This window comes from Ptychodera flava, chromosome 4 (genome assembly GCF_041260155.1).
Source record: "Ptychodera flava strain L36383 chromosome 4, AS_Pfla_20210202, whole genome shotgun sequence".
Lineage (NCBI taxonomy): Eukaryota > Metazoa > Hemichordata > Enteropneusta > Ptychoderidae > Ptychodera > Ptychodera flava.
Genome location: NC_091931.1, coordinates 5,210,356 through 5,237,887, shown reverse-complemented (window position 1 = coordinate 5,237,887; position 27,532 = coordinate 5,210,356). Strand labels below are relative to the sequence as shown.

The following is a 27,532-nucleotide window of genomic DNA, read 5'->3' as shown; positions in this document are numbered from 1 at the left end:
TTAATAAGGTAATTCCCTGTCAGTGTATCTGGAGTATGCCCATTCCCTGTCAGTGTATCTGGATTATGCCCATTCCCTGTCAGTGTATCTGGAGTATGCAATTTGTGATGCAACAGGATGCTGATAGTCATTGATACAATTTATGCTTCATAAGTTTGAAATTGGATGCTTTTTAAATTTCAGGAAAAATGTGTATATGAAGGTAGCGACTTTGCAATTTCAAGCATTTACTTCATGGTTAAAGTTTCTGAGCATGAATTCTGATAAGTGAACCCTGCATATTGTGAGAGCTGTCTTCATAAGCGCCACATGTAACAATCTCTATACTCATTATTTGTGTGTCTTTCAGAATAACAAAAATCCATGAACCCTGCAACAATTTCATCTAAGCTACCTATGAATATAAAACTGATTTAACTGCGAAGGAAATTTACCTTAAATGTACCTTCATTACTGAAGAAGGAAAAAAAATGAAAAGTACAATCTTTTATAAAACAAATCTTTTCATCCATGAAATGTCAGCGGTGTGTCTCAAATTACTACCACTACCAGAGCATTTTCAATTAGTATCAGTATTTACTCTTGCATTAGGAACTAAAATTTCATAAGTCTGTTGATTTCTATACAAAAACTGACAATTACAACCTGTTTACTTGATTCAAAGTTGATTGCACCACCATGCAATATTTTCTTGACAAAAAATATGGTTTTCTACTTGTATTACACTTGAAGCAATTGCTAAGTTTTCAGTGGCGCATACTATTCAGATTTCTTTCAAATTTGCTGTTCACATGAAATCTTCAGTTTATTGTGTCACTAAACCCCTGTCCACAGCCATATGACCATATTATGCTGTGAGTACACAGCTAACACAGCTGTGGTGCACACATGCAATAAGCATTACAACATAAATCATTGCCATTCCACACAGATATTACAAGTTCCTTCACAATTTGCCATATACATTACAAGCGAGGATAATTGATAATTTCTAGCATTCAATGTATCAATTCAGAATTCAGAATTCTGTTAAGCTCTTTACTTTGATGTATAACAGAGTTAATCCCTATATCCATTGATCATTCAAATGCCACAAAGAAAGGGGGCAGTGGTTTTACTCTTCATCTTTCCATATTTTACAGGGAAAAGTGGAACATTACGTTTCATATGACCGATGAAAAACAATTTTCATTTTTTGAAGATCTAAATGACACTTGTCACAGTTGACAGCAAACATAGTGTATTATTTACCAATGATGAAATTTCATTGATCAGCACCTACCCTAGGGTATACTTGAGTTTATGGTATTGTTGTATGAAGTTTTCTTCAAATTTACTATTGACAAATTCTTTGACAAAATGCATCACAGAAATGCTCCAGCTTGGGTGGCGTCCTGATAGAATCTATGCATTTTATCTATCTGTTTGAATTGTGTTATTAACACTATTATCAGAACTGTTCAGGAGGATAAAAAGATTAGTTTTGGGTGAATCTAGACTCTGCATAAAACATTGGTGTCATATAAATTTCTACTTTTGATTTTCAACACAGAAAATGCTAGATTCAGCATGAGAACATCAAAGTGACAAACATCTGTCAATAGCTGTTAATATATGTTTATCTTGAATACACTAAGATAGCCACAATAATTGCAAATCCTCTCTGAAACACAAAATACTACAGGCTTTGCCGAGTTACTTGCAAATTTGACAGAAATCTGAAACTGGAGACACTTCCCTGTTGCCCACTCTGACTATTATTTGCTGTATTTGCTGGTAATTGGCATTTTAATTAGTAGAGTCTCTATATACACAAGTAAGATCTATATAAGTGAAGTGAATTGGTCTTCAGCTCATAAGATGCTCTAATGCTTTTTCTACATCCCAGCTGTACATGGAAAGTGCTTCTCTTGAAAGTGTCTGTCAGAAAGAAAATAAAACATGTATCAGGATCAGTGTATACACAGAATCAATTTCATTGCACAGATGTCAATCCTGCATACTAGGCCTTTACTGTTGGAATTTGATTCACAGAATATCAAAAGACAAAACACACTTATATCAGATCTGAGATGAAATCTCAAGTGTACCTATATAACCTGTTAACAGACAACATTTGCAGCCTGAAATCATAAAATTTTCAATATATGCAAACTGGTCTGATTGATGGAACCTCTGATTGCCACAACCTGGGGATTCACATGTCGTCAGGTACGAGAACAAGATAAGTTGCAACTGTGTTACCCCGGTAATACTGACCAGGCCAGCAAATCTAAATACATTTACATGGCTCTCCCTTGGAAACATCATTTTGAAAAAGTCCAGGTTCTTACCTCATCAAATCCCATTTCTCTAAGTTTGCTAAGTTTATCCTCTAAGCTTAAATTGTGTTGACTACCTGGTGCACCTGCATACGCACATGCCCAATGCCTCGCTGTTTCCTGAAAAGCTTCAGGATTTTCTTTGTACTGCAAAAGAAAAATCCAAATCTTTCATCAATTGATACATACATGCAGCTTCAGAGATTACAGTGTTCACATGTGACAGTAACACTACCAGTAATCAACAACTACTGTGTAGTTATGCAGTTATAAAAGACAGCTAGTTTCATCTTTGTTGAAATGCCATCATCTTTACAATTGCACAGTTTGTTTCCATCACCATTAGAATCTGTAAACCATTACACATCATTATGTTACCCATGGTATGCTTTATTTGTTTTTCATCAACTTGACCTGATGATGAAAGATGAAGCTTGGTAAAAGAGGGTTATCATCATCAAATTCAACTTAGTAAGCTAATGAAAGCACTGCATCATTCACTATTACTAATGATATGAGAAAAAAAGATCTATATGTTCACCTGTTTTGCTACAACAGCATCCTGAGGATCATCTGGTTCTGCCGCTGCTAATAACGCTTGTAAAGACAATAAGACTGTTCGTAATGTCATAGCGGCTGCCCACTGGTCACGCAGGATGTCCAAGCAAATAGCCCCTGTTTTTGAACTTATGTTTGGGTGCCAAATCTTTGTAACAAATCTTACCTGCAAATGTTAAAATAAATGATGTGAAAATGCAAAACAGGTCGAATAAATTACATACTATATTATGGGCTGACTACTTGACTGTGTTATGATATATAAACTTGTTCAGGTACACATCTATTTCCCTTGAGCTTACATACAGGTATAGTGGTTATTTATTGGGAAGTGCATATATGTCGTTAGGAAGTACATAACACAATAAAATATTCAGATCAATGAAACACTAAGATAAGTAACCCAAGAAAGGTTATTTAGTAATAGGAGAGTGGTGAACACCTTCCATCATCTGTAATGATCAGTCAAACTGTAATAATTTTGCACACAGAGAAAATAAGGTGCAATTGATCATGAAAAGTTGAAGGTTCAAAAAGTAACCATAGTATTCTTACATAATTTCTTCATGAAAGAACAAATAAATACATGTAATTGTACTATAACAAGAACATACTGTTACAGTTACTTAGTTACATGTAAACAACCATTACAGAAAAATTGTATAAACTGCTCTTTTTCCGCATAATTCGCCTTCAGTACATAGTTTTGAGAAAAAATTGACAGAATACCCATGACAGACTACTCATAATTAAAGTTCCATATATGGTATAAATTCACTATTTATACAAATAATTTGAATATATAAAATGTGATTGACACATACCTTAGGTGGATTAAATGGATAAGTTTCTGGTATTTTGATTTCTAAAATATACTTTCCTCCTTCATACGGTGTATCTGGAGGCCCTGCAATTTCTCCACGTAGTTCATTGTAACTATCATCTACCATTTCAACTTTGATGGCATATTTAGCAGCCTGAAGAATAATATGAAGTGGTAAAGTAAATAAAAAGTCTTCATAGATCGTGTAACTGAGACAAATATATGTTAGAAATTAGTGAAAGGTCATGCTTATTCAATTTAGTCTACGGTCCTAAAAATCGCTTGCCTCACATTATCAAAGGCAGGTCTACTTTCTAATGTACTTTTTACAGCAATTGATACAATGTGCTCAATATGCCTGCTGTAAAGGATCTATAAATCTTTTGATGGATAAAACAATACCAAGGCTCTTCATTGTCCCTTTTTTCAGGGAGTTATCATAGTTAATAACATGTGGTGTATTTGGTAACAATATTAATTCAAGACAAGGTTAGCTTTTGGACTGTGTCCTAAATACCAGGCAGATAACAAATTAGTACATATGCACCAATAGGCTGATGACAAAAAACTCAACAAAATGGGGAATTATGTGAAAGAGTATCATGACCAACTCCAGAATAAAATTGTCATATTACATAATCATTACTGCATTACATAATCACTATAAAGCACTTCTGTTTCCATCTGTAATGAAGTTGCTTAAATTTGTTTCTACTTGTGGCAGAATCTCAATGGTAACTGAACATAGGATGATTCCCTAAAACAAGAACATTATATACATCACAAAGAAATTTGTGAAACATAAGATCTCAGAAATCAGAAAGAGACGATGATAAGACAACCATCTGCATTTACACAGGTAAGGTTATTTAGTGAATAAGCATTTTGATGTCAACCACAGAATATGGACCTACATTGATGGTAATCACGGGGTGAGATAAGAATTTTTCAGATAATCCAATTTACGCTAAAATAGGCTGTAAACATGGTAAATATAGTATTGTGACTATGTCAACCAATACTTTCATTCCAGCCAGTAAACAGCAGGTTCCTGCTACTCTGCGTATTCTCTGCTTTATCAGATGCACAGACCGAGTTTCAAACCTGGCTCCCAAAATGGAAAGTCCAGTTTGAATCTATTTGCAGGTTCTAAATTATATTTGAAAGAATTCTCTGCATAAGATTGAGAAAATTTTATCTTTCAAGCATAAGTGTAACGCTTAACATTGCGAGTAAACAGAATTTTTGAACACAGCATATGTACTTGTTACTATCATGCTATGATCTCACATATTCCTTAACCAGAATAGTGAAGTCGGACCCTGATTAAAACAGACAATCATCATACAATACACAAATGGTGTTTATAAAATGTTGACATCCATTGAGGGTCCTTGTATACCAGTGTATACTGTGAACATTTTTGGACAGCAGGAAAACCACATCCATCAGATTATGATCTGCGATCATCTTCATCTGAAATGAAGCAGACTGCAAGATCCACATGATCTTTGATTGGATGACGTTCATGTTATTTGTTTCATGATAAACTTTACGGTGTTTACATACAATATAATTTCTCAGAACATTAAAGAACAGTTTATGTGTTTGTTTGTCAACGTTTAAACAGAGCCACTTGCACAGCACTAATTACATTGACAGCCTAACGGGTAGCTATGAGCCTGACGGGACATTTAAGGCGTCGTATTAGAGATCCGAAGTGACGAGACCTCGATCGAGAATCGCTAGTTGTTCATGACGGTAACATAGCATGTTTAGCTAAGTTACACCTACCTCGTCACATTTTACAACTTCTTTAAATTCTCGTTGTATTCTAGCAGCAGCTATGTTTGACATGGCTAAATATATTCCTAGATTCTCTTTGAGAGAAACTGAAGTTTAAAGATTGGTTTGTCCTTCGATCTGGGACCATGAAGTTTTGGGACGGCTGTGTAATATTGTTGTGCAAAACGCATGCGCTTAAGTACGTGATTGGAGGGCGCTTTTTGCCTCGATCAGAAGCAAAATTTTGTGAAAGTAATCGCGTCTGATGTGGCATTATTAGACAGAGTTTTACTTAGACCAAATAACGTGTAATTTACCCATAAATATGGACATTGTTTGTGTCCTTCTTTATAATTTGAAAGGAACTCTAACATTTTGGGGATCATTGCTTTGTACATGGCTAGAGTGACACGCATGCTCAGGTCGCATTTCCATACTGGGTCGTATTCCGTGTTCAGCAGAGAAGCCCTGACAATCTGGAGCAGAGTGATATCAACCCTGAAAAAGCCCCAAAGATGCCAAATATCAAGCTCTTCAGTGGCAGCTCTCATCCTGACTTGGCTCAGAAGATCGCTGATCGACTCGGAATCGACCTCAGCAAAGTGGTCACCAAGAAATTTAGCAATCAAGAAACATGGTAAGAACAAAATTGGCGCGCCACGCGCGTGCTTCACATGTCTCGTGTGGCGGGTGAGTGAGTGCGCGTTCAGACCTTCAGTCATCATCAGAAAACACATGGCATTCAAAGGCATATGTTGACATAGTGATTTTTTCACAAATTCGCTCATCAACATATCACAGGTGAACCATCGTTCTAGTTTCTTTATAGTTCAAGAAATCTGTGGGACGTCGACTCATGAAAACTACAGAAAGATTTACGTTTGTTTTCTTTTTGTCGCGGCTGTTGTCATTACTGTCGTAGAATTTAGAGCGGACATTGTATGGCTTCTTCGCGTTATGTCAGCGTCTCAGACTTTTTGCTTAAAATCTCTTGCATGTCTTCATACGTTAGCAAACTTATTTTCATAAACATATATTTTTCAAGTGTAAATGTATCGGTCTCGGCGGCAGCTGTGCATGCTTTCTTAATCTTCCCTTTGTATAGTAAGTGCGCTGTATAAGCGACCTACATGACGTCACTGTGTGTTGGTCTTTTTCCCGCGAAATTTTGAAAGGCCCAATTTAGGAAGGGGTTTGATTGGCCCTGTTTTGCCAAAGAAGATATTGTGCTGAGTTGCTACAATAGAACAATAGTTTGTGTGCATTAGCTCAAACTAATACAAATTTGTGAGTCTTAAGGCTAGAGTTTCTGATCAACTGACAAATGCCTTTACCCAGTGGCACGGATTATTACAAGTAGGCACAAAGACCTTACTGTAAAGTTGGCTTCTTTATGTGTGCATTCTCATAAAACTTTGATAAGTTATATTTTCCATTATTAATTTCTATTAATACTGATCTTAATTCAAATCCTCATTAAAATTGTCAGTGTTGTCACTATTCAAATAAGGTGTAGTTTCGACTTCTATTTCATTGTTAACCAAGAATTCACTGAGGTCTCGGTCTCGTTTACCATTTACATCTAAGCAAAAAACAGCAACCATCATCTTAAAATATGCATGAGTTCTAGGAGATAATAAAACAATTTAATGTGTAACACATTATATTTCTGTAAGTCCATCCAGTTTGTGATGTTTGTGTGTCAACATCACATCTGGTGAGCCTTGAAGGAAACTGCTGCATTCATTGTTTAATTAAAGTGTACATATTCCTGTGACAAGTTCAAGGCTATATGAAAGTAAACAACAGTTTATGTCAGACTTTGACCATGTTTGACACACCTTGAACTTTTTCATAATGTCCGCTCTGAAGAGATAATTAGATTAAGTGATGTCTTTTGTTTTAACTGTACATAAGTGCAATTTAAATATCTTTTCAAAGTTAATTTATCATGGAACGGAAAGATGTGTACGTTTCTATAACATGGCACAAAAATAGGGTAGCTTTGTAAGGAATTTTTTTCATTCTTTCTTTTTCATTTTTTAGTGTTTTGCTATTTGTAACAAAAAAAAATTCAAGGTCCACAACACATCACTAGAAGTAGAAACAAAGTTTTCTAGACCTGTTTTTTTTTAACAAATGAATCAAAACTTATAGTAATTTATATGACTGATACACTTTATCAAATCCAACGATGTGTTTGTGATTTTGGTCATTATCAGTTCCACAGAGTGCTGATAATTCAGTGGTATCCAGATTGTTAAGTTGAATTTATGTGGAGATGTATCCTAATAAGGTGTATCATTACAAGTTTGATGGATCAAATGTCTCTCTACTAACACCTGTTATCAGGATTTTCAAATGAAACTCAACTATAATATGACATACTTTGTATTTAATTTCAGTGTTGAGATTGGTGAGAGTGTCAGAGGGGAAGATGTGTACATTGTGCAAAGTGGTTGTGGAGACATTAATGATAACCTGATGGAGCTGTTGATCATGATCAATGCATGCAAAATTGCTTCAGCTGCACGGGTTACCGCGGTTATTCCGCTGTTTCCCTACGCCAGGCAAGATAAGAAAGACAAGGTAGGAGAGAACGGCTGTCAATGTTTGTTGTCACATTATCAATAACCATTGGTATTGTAGTTTAATCAACAAATTTTGTAACATTCAATTTTCATTATCTGTGTGTGTGTGTGTTTTATTTTTATTCATTTATAACATTTACAGTTATGTTGACAAATGACGAGAAGTTTAATTTTATCCACAAGGATTCAAAAGAGAAATGGTTAAGGCATTTCATAAATTTAACTTCAAGATTAATTATGCAAGTCTCATTGAAAGTTGCAACCTTTGACAAATGTTGCAATGAAGACTCTATAAATGATACCTGCATCAAAGTTAACATTGTAATGATTCTAATTGTATTTACTAAAGTTTTGTTGAGAATCACAGTGTCAACATAGAGAATGAAATGAGTTGCTCATTTCTTTTCACTGAATTTTTACAAACATATCATTTTATCTATAGAGTCGTGCACCAATATCTGCAAAATTGGTTGCCAACATGTTATCAGTGTCTGGTGCAGATCACATCATAACAATGGATTTACATGCGTCACAAATACAGGCAAGTAGGAACACAAAGATCAAAATAGTTGTATTGTGGTGTCGTTTAATAAAGAATATTCATGATCTTTTTGCCTTTGATGTAACAAAGAGTATTAATGGGGTTTTGTTGACTTATTGAATGTATTCGGAATGTAGTATATATTCACATTTAGGTTTTTGCTTGTCATTATTCACTGCTGATTCAGTAATGCTGTAGTCATTACTCTGTTGATTTTATTGACAATATAGGTAATCTATATTTTTGAACATAATGCCTCACTAAAACTGTTACAAAAACTTAAATTGTACATGTCAAGTACTTCATTTTCACGTAAGCCAGACAAACTGACAGCAGTTCTACATCAAGTGTATTTTATGGTTGTCCAATATGAATTTTTATGGTCAGTTATATACACATTAGTTTACCTTCCCTTGTATACCTTCCCTTGAACATTGTTGAAAAGCTAGGTTGACATGTTTTTGTGAGAATTGCCATATTTATTATTGTACATAATTGAGAATACTACCTGCCAACAAATTTGATCTCTGGGACCAAAGGAACACCCAGAATTACTCAATACATAAAGCTTTGTTTTAAACATTTGAATTTATCAGGCTTTTATGCTTCACAATTTTATGAAGACATCTGCAGTCATAATAGCTGTTAATTGCCCATATTCATAGTCAACATTCTCTGAGATATGTTAACTTACTGCAATGTGTTTGTTTCCACAGGGTTTCTTTGATATTCCAGTTGACAATCTGTATGCAGAACCAGCAGTCTTGAAGTGGGTCAGGGAAAATATCCCTGAATGGAAAAACAGCTGCATAGTATCTCCAGATGCTGGTGGTGCTAAGAGGTATGTAAAGTGTCCCGCTACCAAAATACACATGCATGACTGCATGACTGGTATGGCAATCTCTAAAAGAAAGACCACAATATTTCACAGGAAATAAACTTAGATCGCGTGTACCAATTAAGTGACGTCTTCCATATTTCAGTCTCAACTGAAACTTGTTTTGCTCAGCAAATGCTCTTTGTAAAAATAAGTTCATTTTTGAGATGAATGATAGATCAAAGGATTCATTGAATCGGGTATCAGGACATATACAACATTACCAAATCAATTTGTTCATTGTGAAAACCCCTTTTCTCCATATTTGTCTCTCAGAGTGACATCCATCGCAGATCGTCTCAATGTAGACTTTGCCCTCATCCATAAAGAACGTAAGAAGGCCAATGAAGTAGCCTCCATGGTACTGGTTGGTGATGTCAAAGACCGTGTTGCCATCCTGGTAGATGATATGGCAGATACATGTGGAACAATATGTCATGCCACAGAGAAGTAAGTAAACCAGTAAAATCAATGGTGCTGAGTAGCCAGTGGATTACAGTTCTTCCAGTACAACTGCCGTGCATCATTAAATCTTTACATGTTCTAGGAAAAAGAAGCATTGTGTGACTATGATTTAACAGTCTCTTTCACGATTATGGTTTGGTCCAAATCTATTATTTTCAATGGTGAGGATGGACTTGTTATTGAGGAAAACAAGTGAACAGGTTGTTCCTCTTGGCCTAATATATTCTTCTTTAATTTAGACTACTCTTAAAATACAAGGTCCCAAATAACTTAAAATATTTAGTGTTGATGTTTGGAAAATAACCTTCTATATTCAGAGTTCAGATTGACATGAAATGGATAATATGAATGAAATGAAGATTGCAAGGAGTAGTAAGTTCATGGAGTATTGGCTTTTCTTTCATCTGGTCCTTCAACAAATGTTCAGGAAACACTGAGCATTGTATCATCAAGATGTGTGTTTTGATTCTGTTAGATTGTTACTCACTTAAAGAAGTTATAGCAAGCATTGGTGTTGTCACAGTTAACACTGAGACCTGATACACCCACAACCTTGCATGGCAGAACCAGTACATGTTCATTAGAATGGAATTGAACCAATGGTTTTTTTTCAAGAAATTCCTGGGATTGAACATCTCAAATCACTGCAATTCAAAGAGTACAAGTCTGGATCTCAAAGAAAGTATGATACAGTAAATTTACAAGAGTGGACAAAAAAGGTCAAACTAAATTAAGGATGTCTCTCCCATCAAAAAATAAAACAAAATGGTAGATGGGCTATCTGCTTTTGAATCCTGTGGGTTTTTTATTTTGAAGTAAGAAAATACATTAGAATTGCAAATAAAAAGATGAGGTCTCTTTGAAACTGGAAATTGACAGATCTCAAAAATCACAACCCCAGAATACCGAGAGTCTGTACCCAAAAACACAGATAGTAATGGATCCCACTTTGTAAAATTGAGTGTCAAAGTAATACGTGGAAAATGATAGATTATTTTTTATCATAAACCATTAATCAAAAAAAGCTGAGCTCATCAGTATAATTTTAGACTTGCTATCATTAGCAAATGGATATCAAGAAGAAAAAAGCTATCAGAACTTTGCAGTCTGTGGCAGATGAAAATGGACTGTCTATTGACACACATGTATAGACACAAGACAAGAAGTGACTTACACTGGGTTGAGTAATGAAATGCCAATAGATCGCAAGAGAACAGCGCAGGAAAAAAGATCATAAATATTCCACATCTTTTGATACAAATGTTTTAGAATATATCAAAGTTTTGTGGTAGGTGGAATACTGAATGTCAGATTCGGTTGAATATCTCTGTAAAAAAATGAGCATAACTAGCCCTACTTCACCCTTGCTTGGAAAAGGACAGTACAGCTGGCGTGATATCATCAACAGCCAACTCCATGGCAGAACACCTAGACTGTCAGCTAATCAAGTACTGCACACTATACAAAACAGTATCCTAACCGTTTGTGGATGGACTGTATTTCAGCTAATCTTGACTTTGTGGCCAGAACACCTTTGGAGAGAGGGGGAAATCCAAATTGTCAGAAATCTTGCAGTGTATTTATCACTGGAAAGAAGGAAGACCTGTGACTTGTAATAATGTAACACCTCTCTATTATCAATTTTATTGTAGGATTCCATAGCTGTAGATATACCACAGCACTGATTTGCAGATCAGTGCAGCAACCTTGTAAAATTAATGACAACTTTTAAAGGATCATTATGTAACACAGTGCGATCACATTGAAAGTCTATGGTCAACTAATTTCCATCACATTACAGTTGATTTGTATAATAGTATTGTTTTCTGGAAGCAGACTGAATAACCATAAACCTAATGTTAATATATTCACTCTTTCAGGCACACAATTTGACTCTATTGTGCAGGTATGTAGGAGTATCTCAAACCATACATTCCGAGTTCCAACACCGAGTCGGACTTGCAAGTCCGAGTACTCGGACTTGCATACGCCGAGTAAAACTGCTTACTCGGACTTGTATACCCCGAGTATACGGCCTACTTGGACTTGTATACTCCGAGTGTATGGCCTACTCGGAGTTGTATACTCCGAGTACATGGCCTACTCGGACTTGAATACGCCGATACGTGTTCTATAAATGCATATTTTGCCATACCGTTCAAGAAACGATCTGTCGGAAAAAGGTACTTTATTACTCACGGAGTTTTAATACGGCTAGCGCGGATCGATATGTCGAAAATCTGCTCTTTTGAAAAAAAGAATTTCATTTTCACGATGTCTTGTAAATCTGTTGCGCAATGCATATTTAGCCACGGTCCCTCCACAAGGAGCGACCATGATTTTACCCTCAGAAGAAAGCTGCTGCCACGGCCAGCAGCGAAGTTTTTTGAAAGATGACTTTAATTGACGTTACATTTACAGAAAACCAATAAACTTCAGGCAAGTCCAGCCAGTTACTCAGTTCGATATCGCACAGTATCGTTCCATTAGCGAAATAAATGCATGACATCACAGGTCAAGTCAGGTCATTGTTTACGACCAAGTGGTCACTCGCACTGGGTTCATACTATACACGAGCGCACTGTGCTCATTTTATTTTGAAAAATTATTAGTTTAATTATTTTATCAAGACATAAATATGCCTAAAATGCTTGGGCAAGTCTATCATGGCCTCGCAACGCCAGCAAACCAAGGCCATGACGTCACAGGTCGACAGGTCATTCGATAATGGCGTCCGTGTTCTAATACATTTAATTCGCCGCGATGCATCGCGCGGTGATCATGAAACGTTGTTGTGACCAATTCAAGTCATGTATCAAATCAGGATCTGATCCGGTAATGAAACGAAAAGACAAGACAAGCTAATAATTTGCGTGACGGTAGCTACACTCGACAACGACAATGACTTGAGCGTGTTGTACAAGATGGTATTTTACACAGCAGAGAGATCGCTCTTTTCTCTGAGCGACTGAAAGTACATGTACTGTATACGCTGTTTGCAATTTTTTTTATCACAAGATCGAATATTTCCTCTGTTTTTCCAGTATTGTTTTTCTACAAGCAAGTGTAACTCGGCGTATTCAACTCCGAGTAGTAATGTACTCGGAGTATACAAGTCCAAGTAGGCCGTGTACTCGGGTAAACAAGTCCGAGTAAGCAGTTTTACTCGGAGTATGCAAGTCCGACTCGGTTTTTGAACTCGGAGTATGCTGTTGAAGGCACTCTTACATACCTCTATTGTGACATTGCATTCACATTGTCAACCCTAAAATTATATTAACTTCAGCATCTATGCCATGTTGTATCGGTTCTGTATAGTCTATCATCATTCTGCTGTACCTGTGTGTGTAGTAGTCTAACTACTATGCTGATAGCAGCTATACCTGTGTGTGTAGTAGTCTAACTACTATGCTGATAGCACCTATACCTGTGTGTGTAGTAGTCTAACTACTATGCTGATAGCAATGTTAAAGCAGCAGTGTTCAATCACTTTGCTCAGATTAGTTCTTGTTAAAATTCACTATTTACATGATGTTAGTCCCTTATTCTGTTTTGAAAGTTGTGTGCAGTCAATCAATTTGTATGGAGAGAAAGCTGATAAAAACTTGCCCCTTCAGCAATTCTGTCATTTGTTCCTTGGTTTTGTGGGCCAAAGCAAACAGTAAACAGCATACACATAGGGCTGTTGAAAATACCTTGACAACAATGGGGGAAAGTGCTTTGATTGAACCTCAATATTTCATATTTTGTAAGAGCTGGTATTATGTGACTATGTGCAACAACAACAGAACTATGTCCAAGATTCAAAAAGCTCACCCTAATTTCCTGTAAATGGGTCCGTAATCACCATTGGTAACAATGGTTTGGGATAATAGTTGTGAAAGGATGGATTTACTGTAAAACACTTTGAATTAGCTGCATGCCATTTTAGCGTTTTTGGATTTTCATTGTGATCAGCAGGTTTTTTATTTAGCTAAAATGACATCCTAATCACAGTGAATATTAGGTAAAAGTTTAAATTAGCGGCACTTTAGCAAATTGACAGATTTAGCTAAATTGGCCAGGATGCTAGCGAATGTTTTACAGTGATCGAGTCAACACAGCAAACAACCAGCATTCTCTCTAAGGGTAGTTGATTCAAAGCAAGATTTGTTAAGAAACAATATATATGGTATTGAGTTCATAGTTCAAACTTATATGTGTAATATAGTCACTGACAGGGTTTCATTAAATTACATACAGAACATGAATAGGTCTAGATTGTTCTCAGTGTGTGTAACCAACAACTTGTCTTATTCACACAGATTGCTTGCAGCTGGTGCTGACAAAGTGTACGCCATATTAACCCATGGTATCTTCTCTGGACCTGCAATATCAAGAATCAACAACAGTCAGATGCAGAATGTTGTCGTCACCAATACCATACCTCAGGATACTAACATGAAACACTGCAGTAAGATTGCTGTAAGTCCAATAAAATAATGTCAACCTACTTCTCAGATAGTTTTAAGACTGAAAGCTGTGCAAAGGGAGTTGGTGAAGTAATAGAAATTTGAATCATGAAAGAGGGTTACAAAGTTTACCACAAGTCATTGAGAGAAGTTGCATTTTCTTGTCTCCTTGTCAAAAATTTGTAGACATGCTTCTCTGTAATGAATAACAAATAAGTTGTTGGCATCTCTAGACACTCCCAATTTGCCATTAAGAAGTCATGTTTCTAAACCAGTGGTTCCAAAATAATTTGCTTGTTTGGAAAATTGTCAATTTTTTTGAAAATCGAACATGTTATTAATGATAGTCAAAGATGCTCAAAAATGTTCATGTTCACATCAAATCGTATGAAAAATATTAATGTAAACTGATTTAAAAAGAATAGGGCTTGTCATTGTAGCAAGTTTGTCACTAAGTATACCCACATTTGCATAACAGCAAATACTACTGCTGACAATTCTGGCAAAGTTTGTCAGTGTTGCATTGCTGCTCTTGAAGCCTGTAGTCATGAGCTGGTAATATGTCTGTTATAGTGTTCATCGAAATATTGGCATTCACTTAAGTTATATTTTCATTGTTCTTGCATGGATAATTCCAAAGAATGTGATCCGAATCTGTGGATAATTTTTTTTTGGTACTATTGAGAGAGCAATAATGTCCTTGTTAATAGCACTATTTATTCAAATTACAGGGCTTTCATTGTCTTTTGTTTAGTTGTTTTTTGGCTTACTATCATTCTCCTCTCAATTAAAGGGACAAAGTCTGCCATTTTTCATGAATTTTGTTTGATGCAAGATACTTCTTATATTGTTTGATATGTTGATAGATACTGAATGAATTGGTGACCATGCGTGTATTCGACCACGGTTTTAGACAAATTAAATTAAATCAGCGCGAAAAATGAATTAATGGTCATGACCATTAATTCATTTTCGCCATGGTTTCATGTGTCTAAAACCGGGGTCAAATATATGCATGGTCACCCATTTATTCAGTATCTTTCAACATATCACACAATATAAGAAGTATCTTGCATCAAACAAAATTCATGAAAAATGGCCAACTTTGTCCCTTAAACTATATAACTTCTGGAACTAAAATATGTAATTGTTTGTTAGCCTTCAACAGGTTTACTTTTGTCAAATGGTCTGATTTGTTTCCTTTTTGGTTCCAGAGAATTTCTGTGTCAGTCTTTACATGTCTTGTTTTGTTGAATCTGATAAGGCTTGTTTTTTTCAGTTTTCCATCAACTTTGCATAAGAACAATTTTGTTTTGTCTCAGGTAGCATTGTGAATGTTGTGCACAATCTTCCATAAGTTATGTTAGTGTTAGTGTTGAACAAAGTACTTCATATCCACTGTACTGTACATATAACCAATTTATCATTGCAGAAAGGCAGATTTCAGATTTGAACAATGAGCATTTAATCCAGCTTAAGAGGGATTGCGTGGTTATTATTTATAAAAACATCAAGACTTGTCAAATTACCTGAAATGTAATCTGTCATAGCAAAGATCATAGTGATGAAAGCAATTGAATATGAAATCTGACATTGTTGTTGCATGTGATATTAATCAACGTGTTTGCATTCCATGACATGGACATGGACATGACACAGTAGCCTAGTTTAATTCAGGTCTATCAAAGATGCATGTCATGACTTGATGGGCGGAAGGAACGTGACAAACACCAATAATTGTATGTAGTGCATGAATTTCTAGAAATCAAAAGAGTGGGAACCAAAGCGTGACTGATTTTCACAATACTCATTACTTATTGTTTTTTATCTTTGATTTCTTGCAGGCAATTGACATTTCAATGATATTGGCCGAAGCCATCAGGAGAACGCACAACGGGGAGTCTGTTTCGTATCTCTTCAGTCATGTGCCACTGTAAAAAGATGTAGATAGTCACCTGCAAGTTTAACATATCTTCATTCATATACATACATATTCATATGTTATGATAAGCTAACCACAGTATTTTGTCCCATAGATAAGTTCAGTATCTTCTTTTGGTCATCACCAAATACTGCATGGTTTAGCAATTTGTTTTAATTTGTCTCCATGACAATTTCAAATATCTGCCACATCATCTTCATGAATTTTATGTTGGAATAAAGCAAAACCTCACAATATCAAAGACAATTTTTGTTTTGCCAATAAAATTCTTGGTTCCTAAATGCAACGTACATTGATATTCAGGGTTAAATGTCTTTAACATAGTATTTGTTGGTACATTATGCACTTGGTGTTTGAATAATGAATATGCCATCTCTATTTATTTTTTACATTCCTTATATTTGTAACCAACATCTTGATAAGCAAGACTTTCTGAGAAATGTCTCTATTTCAGAAAATTACAAACTTGACAGATACAGATTTCAAATTAAAATTACAATTCTGTATCGTTGAAAAAGAAAAAGCACACATATTGACATAGTCATGTATATTATTTTTATGAGACTAACAGATTTGTAGGCCACTGCCAAATTGTAACTACATTTCAGTGGCTTTTTAATGGAGAAATTTTGAGTACAGGAAATTCTAGTTGTAACAAAAAATTTGCGGTTTGTTTGAGAATAATTTTGTTGTGCATTCAAAGTGGTTACGTGTTCAAACCATCAATTTTACATCCCAAATGTATTTATTTCATACAATCACACTTTCAAAGACTTCAAAATCGTTAAATGTTCTCATGTAATATGAAATTTTCCCTATATGATATGATTCTTTATGATAGTATTTGTTGTGTTACCACATAAAGAGCAGTGTGTAGCAGCTTTGAAGTTTGAAGACCTTGATGTCATTCACGCTCTGAAAGATACCAATTTCATTCATTCATTACAGACTAAATATAGGAAGTTATCTTAATTTGCTAATTATTCATAGTAATATCATTGTGTCTATGATATGGAGAGCATTTGTGACAAATATTTCCATTACATTTCGCTTAACTTTAAGATGTTTGATTTCTTCAACTTGGCACAAATGTTCTACAAGGAGAGTTTGTATTTGAATCGATATATTCTTGTCATTTTCCATGGCTACATCCGCTACGACTGTTGAGTTTGGATAGGCTTTCACTGTCTCTGAGATTATTTCAAATGTGTTCACAAGCAGTCTTTCAACAATGCAGTCACCAGGCTGTTGACAAAAGGGAAGTTCATGCTTTTCCAAAGGGAAAATCTTGTTTTCAATGGACACTGATCTCTGCAGATTATTAAAAACAACAGTCATGTTGTAACAATATTCTAAAACCTAGATAAAATATGTTCTGCCACGCAATCTGTTACATTGGGCATTAATACAACTATTGACAGAATCTTTGCTACAAATTATTTCTGAAAACAAGACGATAAAATATTTTGTACAAATGGTGTGGAAATTCATTTAAATAGTCACATGGCTGCTAACACATTTCAATGTTTTCCTTTGCTTTCTTCAATTCATGTTTTATTAAAACATTGTCCCAAGTGCCCTCTCTCCAGATGTATTTTATGAGTGTCAACTTTTGAGGCAAATGTTTATTTTTTTTGTTTTTGTTTTATTTTATTCTGCAAATAAAGTATTTTGTAAAATTTTCTTGTCTGTTTAGGTGATTAATAGTCATAACTGATCTTGTCTGTGGTTTACATAATATATACCATGGGCATTATTTGGGGGAATACGTATTTCAAATAGTCCATAAACATTGTTGAAATCTTGGTCATTAATGAAATGTTGGTAAAATACTTTCATGAAAGTCCATCCTGTGATACCAAAAGAGTGAGGCATGCTATGACGATAATTAGATATGCAAAATTTAATAATTAGTATTCAGTATGCAAATTAATGATTCCATAGCAATGATGCACATTGTTAGTTTGCATGTGCTATCGAAAGTTTTACACCTTGAAGGTGGCTTGACAGTTTACAGCTGAGGGCGCTATATAACACATCTTTATCTGAAAGGTTGCCATACTTCATCAGGTGGTTTGAAAACCCAATTTCCTGCCTCACACAATAATTAATTCAGGCCTTGATGTGTTTTAGAATTTGTGAGAGAAGACCTCTGAGGTAAAGAACCTACATGTATGCTCTGAACAATGTTGCATTTGAGATACTGCTATGTACCTCAATATTTTCAAAATTACCAAACAATATGTCAATGTCCTATGAATTATGTATCAAAAATTTATCCTAATTTTTAGATCTGTTGTATTTTTATAATACCGGTATAGTGAAACAGATGGCAGATTCTTCCCATGTGTAGTGTAGACAAAGTTCAACCTCTCCAATATGATACTTGGACCAGCAACTGCAGGCAGGCCTAAGGTTCTTTGACTGTTCTCATTTTATTAAATCCATATCTAACTGATGCCAGGGAAATGATGATTGTGTCTCCTGTACATGTCAGTGTACGTTGTGTGCAATAATGTGACAAGTCATTTACACTGCTAGTACATGGTGCCATAATTGTGCTTGACTCAATCATATCATGGCCATTCTCAGAATCTACTACTAAAACCCAGACTGTATTGACATAACTGTAACAGTATATAATTCTGTTTATTGTTTCCTGCCTTTCCAATACTATTTTAATGATTCACTTGTTATGAATAGGATAATTTTGCATTGTCTGCAAAATAAACTTGATTGACTAGTTTAAACTAAATGGTAACGATTGTGGATTAATCTACAGGCTATCAAATAACGTAACAAATTGAAATTTGAGAGAAAAACTCAAAACATCGATTTTAAAATAAAACATTCTATTTACTGTTTCCCATTTTGTTATCTAGTTGAATTTCGCTGCTGCAAAGTATTTTGATCCAAAATGTCAGTTCTCACCATTCAGAATCAAATACTGTCAATGTTGTATTATTACTTCAATAAGAAATTAAAGCAGAGTTTCACTGAGACATACACAGTCATATAGCTGAATATTCATGGATATTGGTAGATTGTTGGTAACTTTTGTCGATGCACTGCATTTGTCACCTCTAACGATTTGTAGAATGGCTATTGGCTGGAGCTGATTTGGTTTTATTGACTTGTCTTGCCTTGCATTGTGTGCCTTAAAACATTTTAGATGTCAAAACTTGTTGAGTTGTAGATAGTGGACCATCAAATTCATCATGTTTGGGTCAATTCAGGAATTTCTTGATACTTCTTTGAATCAACCTTAATACTTGTCTTGTAGCTTTACTGTAGACACTGATAATCATGGGATAGTCTAGAACTTACCAGGTACATTTTCAGCTAGCAAGCCATATTATGTCATGCCTACAACTACAGAATGGGGATGTTTTACAACGTTTATTGCTTATTGTTAGATTTAAAACATGTAAAACTCATACATCTTGTCAAGTCTTCTCAGATCTTTGACAGATGGCGCAACCATTCAGACACGTCATCTGCATACAACAAATTATTAACAGCAGCACCACTCAGGCCCACTTCACAGCCAATACCACAGTTAGACAATGTGAGTCCTTCAGAGATTGTTTATATAAATATTAAAGAGGAGGGCTGATGATTCCTCCTTGCCAAACCCAGTTAAAGTTGAATTTCACCAAGAAATACAGAATTTTTGAGATGCATACCAAATTGCAGAGCAAATACACAATATAAAGTAGAAAGTGACTTGCAACTAGTTTCTTCACAAGAATCATATGATTTACTCTGCAATTGAAGAAACTAATGTGAACTGCCATTTCTCTTATGGCAGCAAGTAGTTTGGTCCACCTTTGCTTATTCTTTGCTGTTCTCTTTGGTGAGTAGAGGCAACAGACAGGATCTCTCTACAGACTGCATACAAACGACTTATGCACAATGACAAAACTAAGAACACATAAAGTATTTACAGTGTATGCTACTTGAACTTTCTATGCTTATGTGATCATCAGACAAATTGAATTAGCTTATTATGTGATAATGTGTTATGTAATAAATTTGGGGAACTTTTCCTTGTGTTTTATTAAATTAGCAGTTTGCTTCATAAGTATGTGAAATATGGTTGACATGGTAAATCCCTGTTGATTGCTTTCTCCAGGAAAATGGATACCCATGCATGTTTAAAATTCACAGAAATCGAGTTTTCTCATCACCACAGTCTGTGAAAACAAGAAAGAAAGATGCTTTCCCAAAAGCTGGTCCATGAAAGGATTAGAATAACTTTAAATAACCTTCAAATAACTTATTTCAGCAATTTATTGTTTGTCTGTTTTTGTTTCATTTTGTTTGGGGGAAGTTGTTTCAAATCATTGTTTTGGATTTTGCATTTCAAAATTTTTTCTTTGGTGGGGTGGGTGGGATGAGGAGATTGAGTTCAATGCATATACTTTCATTTGTCATGTGAATTTTCTAATTTTCCATGGTACCTAGGAGAGGTATGAGTTTTGCAAAAGGGGAATTTAGGTTTGAAATTTCCTGACAGGAAAGCAAAGCAAGGCAGTGTAACTCTCTGCAGTGACAATACAATACAGAAACCACACACAGATGTAATGGCTTAAAGTATATTTTGACACGTCTAGCTTTCCAAATTTGAATCGACTTGAAAAACCAGAATGTCAGTTTTAAAGCCCCAAGAGCTGCTAATTTTATGCATTATTTTCATGATTTTACTTTCAAACTGAAGTTGTTTCCTTTAAATGTGCTAAGGACGTGTATTGAAGTATCACTGCTCGCAGATTTGGACCATGCCTACACGTTTTAACAGGCTGAATAATAAATGGATGCCGCACTTACCGTATAAAATGGCACCCCCACGGGGAAAATACAAAAAACAGTATTTCCTGCACATACACATCGTGATCATACCAGAAACAAGCATGATGCCATTTACTTAAATGTATAACACACAATGGCCAAAAAGTGTTGTTGTAGCCTTTATTTTTTTCTGTCATATGATTAGTTTTTGAAAATGGAGGGAAAGCTAAAATGATGTTAAAACATTTGAATTTACATGCCATTTTAGACACTAATGGCAGTGTTATACACTTTTTCAGTCTTAATGGGTCTTATTCAAAGAAATCTCTTGGAAAACTCAGGATATTTTGAGATCGGTTTATTAAATATTTGCAGCTATTGGGGCTTTAATTACAGTTGCAATACTTAGTGTACATACTAGATGCAAATGTAATGGACATGCTTGCTATTAAAGGGGAAGTTCACCAAGGATGATTTTTACATATGTGCTAGCTTTGTGGTCACTTACCCCGGAAAAGCTATTTTCGCCATTTATAACTTGCAAGATTTTTTACAAAAACCGATAGAAATAGTACAGGAAGTTGCCCATGTAATTTGAATCATGGGAAAAAGCGCCAAGCTTGGAGCTTGCATAATGTGATATGGAAGGGACCATTTTTCCATGGGTATGGCATTGTCCACTCACCCATGCTTAAACCAGGCTGTGCGTATTTACATAATTTTTTTTATACTGAGTATCCTTGCATAAACAATGAATCACTTATAATAAACTTTCCACTGTCAGATTTTGTGTTGCTGTTTACTAATGTGTTATTGTGAGTGGACAATTTGGGGGCCACACCCGTCCGAAGATGGTCCCTTCCATATCACATTATGCAAGCTCCAAGTTTGGAGCTTTTTTCCCATGATTCAAATTACATGGGCAACTTCCTGTACTTTTTTTATCGTTTTTGTAAAAATCCTGCGAGTTATAAATGGTGAAAATAGTTTTTCCTGGGTAAATGACCACAGAGCTACCACATATGTAAAAATCATCCTTGGTGAACTTCCCCTTTAAGAACGTTTCTGCTTTATAAGTATCAAAGCAAACAGCCACGGAAGATAAACCTGGCATTGTACCTTCTTTCCATTTGGAGATTTTCATGGCAAACTCGTTGTTGTAGTTATCACAAATAATCAAAATAACATGGCTGCACATCTACATGAATTTCCTAAATAGGGACTGTAGGTTGGAATTTCCAATCTTAGATTACGTATCATAGGGACTTGCTAAATGCTGTTCTTAGCACGATGCTTGTCGGAAGCAATTTTGAATGATGAAGAATATCAAGTATAATGAAATGCTTTGATCAAAGCTGTGCTGAGCAATGAATCCTTGTGACTCTGGAGAATTACAAATAGCAGAGAACAAATCAACATGTGTACAATACATGCCATGTGATACCTGTTGATATATCCATTGAAGAATACTCATTTTGTACATGTCAAATGTTATTCTGAGAAAAGAAACGATATGGATATTATGAAACTCATTTTTAGTCCCCACGGACACCGTCCGGGGGGACTTATAGGTTTGGTCATGTCCGTGCGTCCGTCCGTGCGTGCGTGCGTCCGTGCGTCCGTCCGTTCACGCAGATATCTCAGAGACGCCTGGAGCGATTTCGTTCAAACTTGGTACAAGGATAGTACCCTACCTCATACAGATGCACGTCGATTTGTTTCACAATGCGATCAAATTTGGCAGTGTTAGAGGACTTTTTAGTTTTCACCTCCATAGACTCCCATGTATAAGGCAGTCAGTCCATAGACTCCCATGTATAAGGCCGTCCATAGACTCCCATGTATAAGGCAGTCCATAGACTCCCATGTATAAGGAAGTCCATAGACTCCCATGTATAAGGCAGTCCATAGACTCCCATGTATAAGGCAGTCCATAGACTCCCATGTATAAGGCGGTCTATAGACTCCCATGTATAAGGCAGTCCATAGACTCCCATGTATAAGGAAGTCCATAGACTCCCATGTATAAGGCAGTCCATAGACTCCCATGTATAAGGCAGTCCATAGACTCCCATGTATAAGGCCAAGAAAAATAAAAATTTAGTTTCTCATAGTATTCATATTGCAAAAAGGATGCAGTGACACAGTTTTTAGTCCCCACAGATAAAGTCCAGGGGGGCTCATAGATTGGGTCATGTCAGTCCGTGAGTCCATCCATGTGAGTCCATCCGTTCACGCAGATATCTCAGACACTTTGACAAAATGTCACGTGACCTTGGTGACCTTTGACCTCGAATATTCATATTTGTCCATAACTCAGTAACCACAAGTGCTAAACCTTTCATATATGGTATGATGGGACACCCTATGACGCCACATATTGTACCTCATTAATTATGTGCATATCTAATTTTGAGCGAGCCAATAGAGCTAGAGGTCTGATTTTTGGTATATATGGATAACTTAGCAATACAATTTTTTTGACAAAATGTCACGTGATCTTGGTGACCTTTGACCTCAAATATACATATTTGTCCATAACTCGGTAATCATTAATGCTACACCCTTCATATTTGGTATGATGGGACAGCTTATGACGCCACATATTGTTCCTCATTAATTATGTGCATATCTAATTTTGAGCGAGCCAATAGAGCCAGAGGTCTGATTTTTGGTTTGTAGGGATAACTTAGCAATACAATTTTTTGACAAAATGTCACGTGACCTCAATGACCTTTGACCTCAAATATACATATTTGTGCATAACTCAGTAACCACAAGTGCTACACTCTTCATATTTGGTATGAAGGGACACCTTATGACGCCACATATTGTACCTCATTAATTATGTGCATATTTAATTTTGAGCGAGCCAATAGAGCTAGAGGTCTGATTTTTGGTATATATGGATAACTTAGCAATACAATTTTTTTGACAAAATGTCATGTGACCTCGGTGACCTTTGACCTCAAATATACATATTTGTCCATAACTCAGGAACCATTAATGCTACACCCTTCATATTTGGTATGATTGGACACCTTATGACGCCACATATTGTACCTCATTAATTATGTGCATATCTAATTTTGAGCAAGCCAATAGAGGTAAATGTACGATTTTTAGTATATAGGGATAGACTATAGGATAGAAATTTTTTGAGAAAATGTCATGTGACCTCTATAACCTTTTACCTACAATACACGATAATGTCAATAAATAAGTAACCACAAGTGCTATGTCCTTTATATTGAGTAGGATGGAAGACCTTATGACAACACATGCTTAACCTCGTTAATTATGCCCATATATAATTGTGGCCAAGCCAATAGAGCTGGAGGTCTGAATTTTGGCATATATGGATTAATTAGCAATACAATGGGTTTTTTTTTTCAAAATGTCACGTGACCTTGATGATCTTTGACCTTCAATATGCATATATATGCATATCTGAGCAGTAACCACAAGTTCTTTACGCTTTGATTTTGATAGGATAATAGACCTTAAGATGTCACATCTTGTACCTCATTTATTATGCACATATGTATTTCTTGGCTGGCCAATACAACTAGAGGTCTGATCTTTTTCCTGATTTAGAACCATAACTTATACATGCCTCTTGTTTCAAATCGGGAACAATGACATAGACCTATGTGTCCATAGATCTGAACATATACACTCCAGTGATACTTCTTAATGACCTCATTTCCCTGCCCCATCAAGACTAATACTCCTATTACAAGTGGGGACTATGTCATGACAATGACTTGTTAAGTTTATTTTCTTTCTCTTTTTCAAGAAAATGTAAAAAAGTACAAAATATATCAGTATATATGTAATGTTATTATGAGTTTACATAAGGTAAAAAAGTGTCTGTCATAAAAAGTATTTCTGTGGAGTTTGTTTGAATTTCAAACTGATTCAGATGATTCAGATTTCAAACTGATTCAGATGATTCAGATTTCAAACTGATTCAAATTTCAAACTGATTCAGATGATTCAGATTTCAAACTGATTCAGATTTCAAACTGATTCAGATGATTCAGATTTCAAACTGATTCAGATTTCAAACTGATTCAGATGATTCAGATTTCAAACTGATTCAGATGATTCAGATTTCAAACTGATTCAGATGATTCAGATTTCAAACTGATTCAGTATTTTTCCAAGATTCATAAAAACTTACATATCAGACAATTCAGTACAAATACAAAAAATACCGTCAATGACGCTGTACCTTCTCTAATGTGTCGCCAGGTCAGGTAATTGGTTGTTGGCATGGAGTTGTTGGTAAATAGTTGATGATGTAGGGGCATGAGGTGGGATATGGACCCAAAGAACCCAAAAGATGATTAAATACATCAGTCAAAAAAATTCTAAGCTACAGTATAAACTGCCTAAAGATAGTTCAATGTGGAAAAAAGTTAAACAATTCAGAAATAAGAATTAACAGTCCAAAATAGTAATGACGCACTTCCTTACTGACCTGAGTGCATGTGAAATACACAACCTGGCATCTGTAAATTAAATGTATACCAAGTGATCATTTCCAGTCACTTTTAACTGTTTTTAATGGATTTTCCAAAGAGTCCTGTGGAAATGATGAAAAACGCTTATCTGGTCTTGTGTTTGTATAACCTCATGGCTGATAATTGTCATAGTATTGAAAAAAAATTGAAAGTTAAGAAATTACTGTTTTTAATAGGCATATTTTCCTTGAAATACATGACCGTGTAAAGAATATATGCTAAAAGTGTTTAAGAGTAAATTTCTTTTCAAAAAATAATTTTTTTTGTGACCAAAGGATTTTTATTCTTTGAGTTTACAAATTCAAACATTGCAATTTGTTCAATCATCTTGTGCAGTGCAAAATTTATAAAATGACTGAAAAACAAAAAAAATTGGCAGAATTACAGTCTTTGTGATGTAAAATTATGGGTTGACATCACGATAACTGTTAATGTGTTTGAAGTACTAATATACTATAATTTAAAAAAGAAAAATTCATGCAGAAACGGTAAAATATATTGTCAGCAATGTAGTGTTAATTTTGACTTTACATCAAAATATGCCTTTGCTGGATACCAAATATATAGGGCGAAATATCAGCCATGTTCAGCAAAATCCACACAACAGCATTGATCCTTTTCTAATTTGATTTGATTTGCTTATGTTATCCTTGTATGACAGTCAGTACAATATGGAACTTGAACACAAAACAGTGAATAAGTATGCTGTAAATGAAATGGTGTGGCTGCATCCACATGCAGCAATAGGAGTGCCTTTGTCTCTCACCCCTCATTTCCAACCTGTCTCATCCCTGAAAAAATAGTTTGGTCTTATATTTATAATGTTAATAATTTCTGTATTTGTTAAAATGTGCGCATCTCAAAAACTTTTGATCATAAACATTTTCATTGTTTTTTATAGCTGACCAATCAGTTAACCTGTTTATTTTGAATATTTGCGCATTTTTCCTCAGTATTTGACATTTTCTGAATACCTTCTTATTCAGTTTGTCATTTTCTAAAAGTTTAAATGCTCCATTGTGTGGTCAAGCTTTCCACAAGCATCAAATGTGTACTTCATATAGGAGGGTCTGCCTCTAGAGGGCGGGCATCATGAACACTCCTGTGTTTGTTGGTTAATTCCTCCACGTAAACTTCTGATTGTACTGTAAACATTGAACATGGCCGACGTCCGATTTTCCTGTCTAAAACTTTCACTCATTTTCGTTCATATGACTCTGAAACTCCAGGAAACGATTGGGAAGAAAGGTTATCTTGAAATATTGAGGTACTCGCCGATATTTTGCAAAATTAAATGAGAAAAAATGCAAGGAAAATGCCGACAGGCTTACACAATGACAGTTTTCAGACTCGGAGGCATATGATCATCTCTGCAGATTATGCAACAGGCCCAGATCACGTGAGGCCATGAGGCCTGCGAGGGGATATCCACGCAACTCAGTACCAAACACTAGCGCTCACAGAGTGAGCAAACACAAAGTGAGTACCCCTAACGTCAGCTCAGTAGTCTGTAATAGATTGTAGTCAACTAAGAAACCTTGGGAAAGGCTTAACTCTGTGGCTATGCTGCTAAGTCCCTTTTGATTTTGTCATAGCTCAAAATCGTTCTCCCACACCTCAACCTGAGCCATGAACACCCCCACCAGTTATGATATGACCCATCACAATGGCATGACGTCAACGGATCTTGACAGACGGAAGTCTTGACAGACGGAAGTTCTTGACAGCAGCATATTGGTTTTCAACTCTAATACCTTCTCTGTCTATAAATAGACACGAGAAGGTAAAAAATAATAAATTCTAAAATCTATGTGCAGAAATAACAAAGTGTTATAAATAAAACAGGGACAATAGACAA

The 27,532-nt window shown here is 35.5% G+C and overlaps 2 protein-coding genes across 2 annotated transcripts; one reads left to right on the top strand and one right to left on the bottom strand.

Annotated features, from left to right (window-relative positions):
* Positions 1 to 1,138: 1,138 nt before the first annotated feature.
* LOC139130752 (ubiquitin-conjugating enzyme E2 K-like) lies at positions 1,139 to 5,674 on the bottom strand. The gene is made up of 5 exons (XM_070696542.1): positions 5,497 to 5,674; positions 3,704 to 3,856; positions 2,863 to 3,045; positions 2,334 to 2,468; positions 1,139 to 1,920 (listed from the first exon to the last, which is right to left on the bottom strand). The coding sequence occupies exons 1-5, from the start codon at positions 5,557 to 5,559 to the stop codon at positions 1,849 to 1,851; spliced, it is 606 nt and encodes a 201-aa protein (XP_070552643.1). The 5' UTR covers positions 5,560 to 5,674; the 3' UTR covers positions 1,139 to 1,848.
* A 228-nt stretch (positions 5,675 to 5,902) lies between these two features.
* Positions 5,903 to 18,037, top strand: LOC139130751 (ribose-phosphate pyrophosphokinase 1). Its single transcript, XM_070696541.1, has 7 exons — positions 5,903 to 6,124; positions 7,893 to 8,076; positions 8,521 to 8,619; positions 9,336 to 9,460; positions 9,773 to 9,946; positions 14,266 to 14,425; positions 16,257 to 18,037. Exons 1-7 carry the CDS (start codon positions 6,003 to 6,005, stop codon positions 16,347 to 16,349), a joined length of 957 nt encoding a protein of 318 aa, XP_070552642.1. The 5' UTR covers positions 5,903 to 6,002; the 3' UTR covers positions 16,350 to 18,037.
* Positions 18,038 to 27,532: the final 9,495 nt, after the last annotated feature.

Coding starts and splice junctions, on each gene's coding strand:
- LOC139130751 (XM_070696541.1), top strand. CDS start 6,003: ATGCCAAATATCAAGCTCTTCAGTGGCAGCTCTCATCCTGACTTGGCT. Junction 8,620..9,335: donor TACATGCGTCACAAATACAG/GCAAGTAGGAAC, acceptor TTGTTTCCACAG/GGTTTCTTTGATATTCCAGT. Junction 9,461..9,772: donor GATGCTGGTGGTGCTAAGAG/GTATGTAAAGTG, acceptor TTTGTCTCTCAG/AGTGACATCCATCGCAGATC.
- LOC139130752 (XM_070696542.1), bottom strand. CDS start 5,559: ATGTCAAACATAGCTGCTGCTAGAATACAACGAGAATTTAAAGAAGTT. Junction 3,857..5,496: donor AAGTTGTAAAATGTGACGAG/GTAGGTGTAACT, acceptor ATTATTCTTCAG/GCTGCTAAATATGCCATCAA. Junction 3,046..3,703: donor ATCCATTTAATCCACCTAAG/GTATGTGTCAAT, acceptor TAACATTTGCAG/GTAAGATTTGTTACAAAGAT.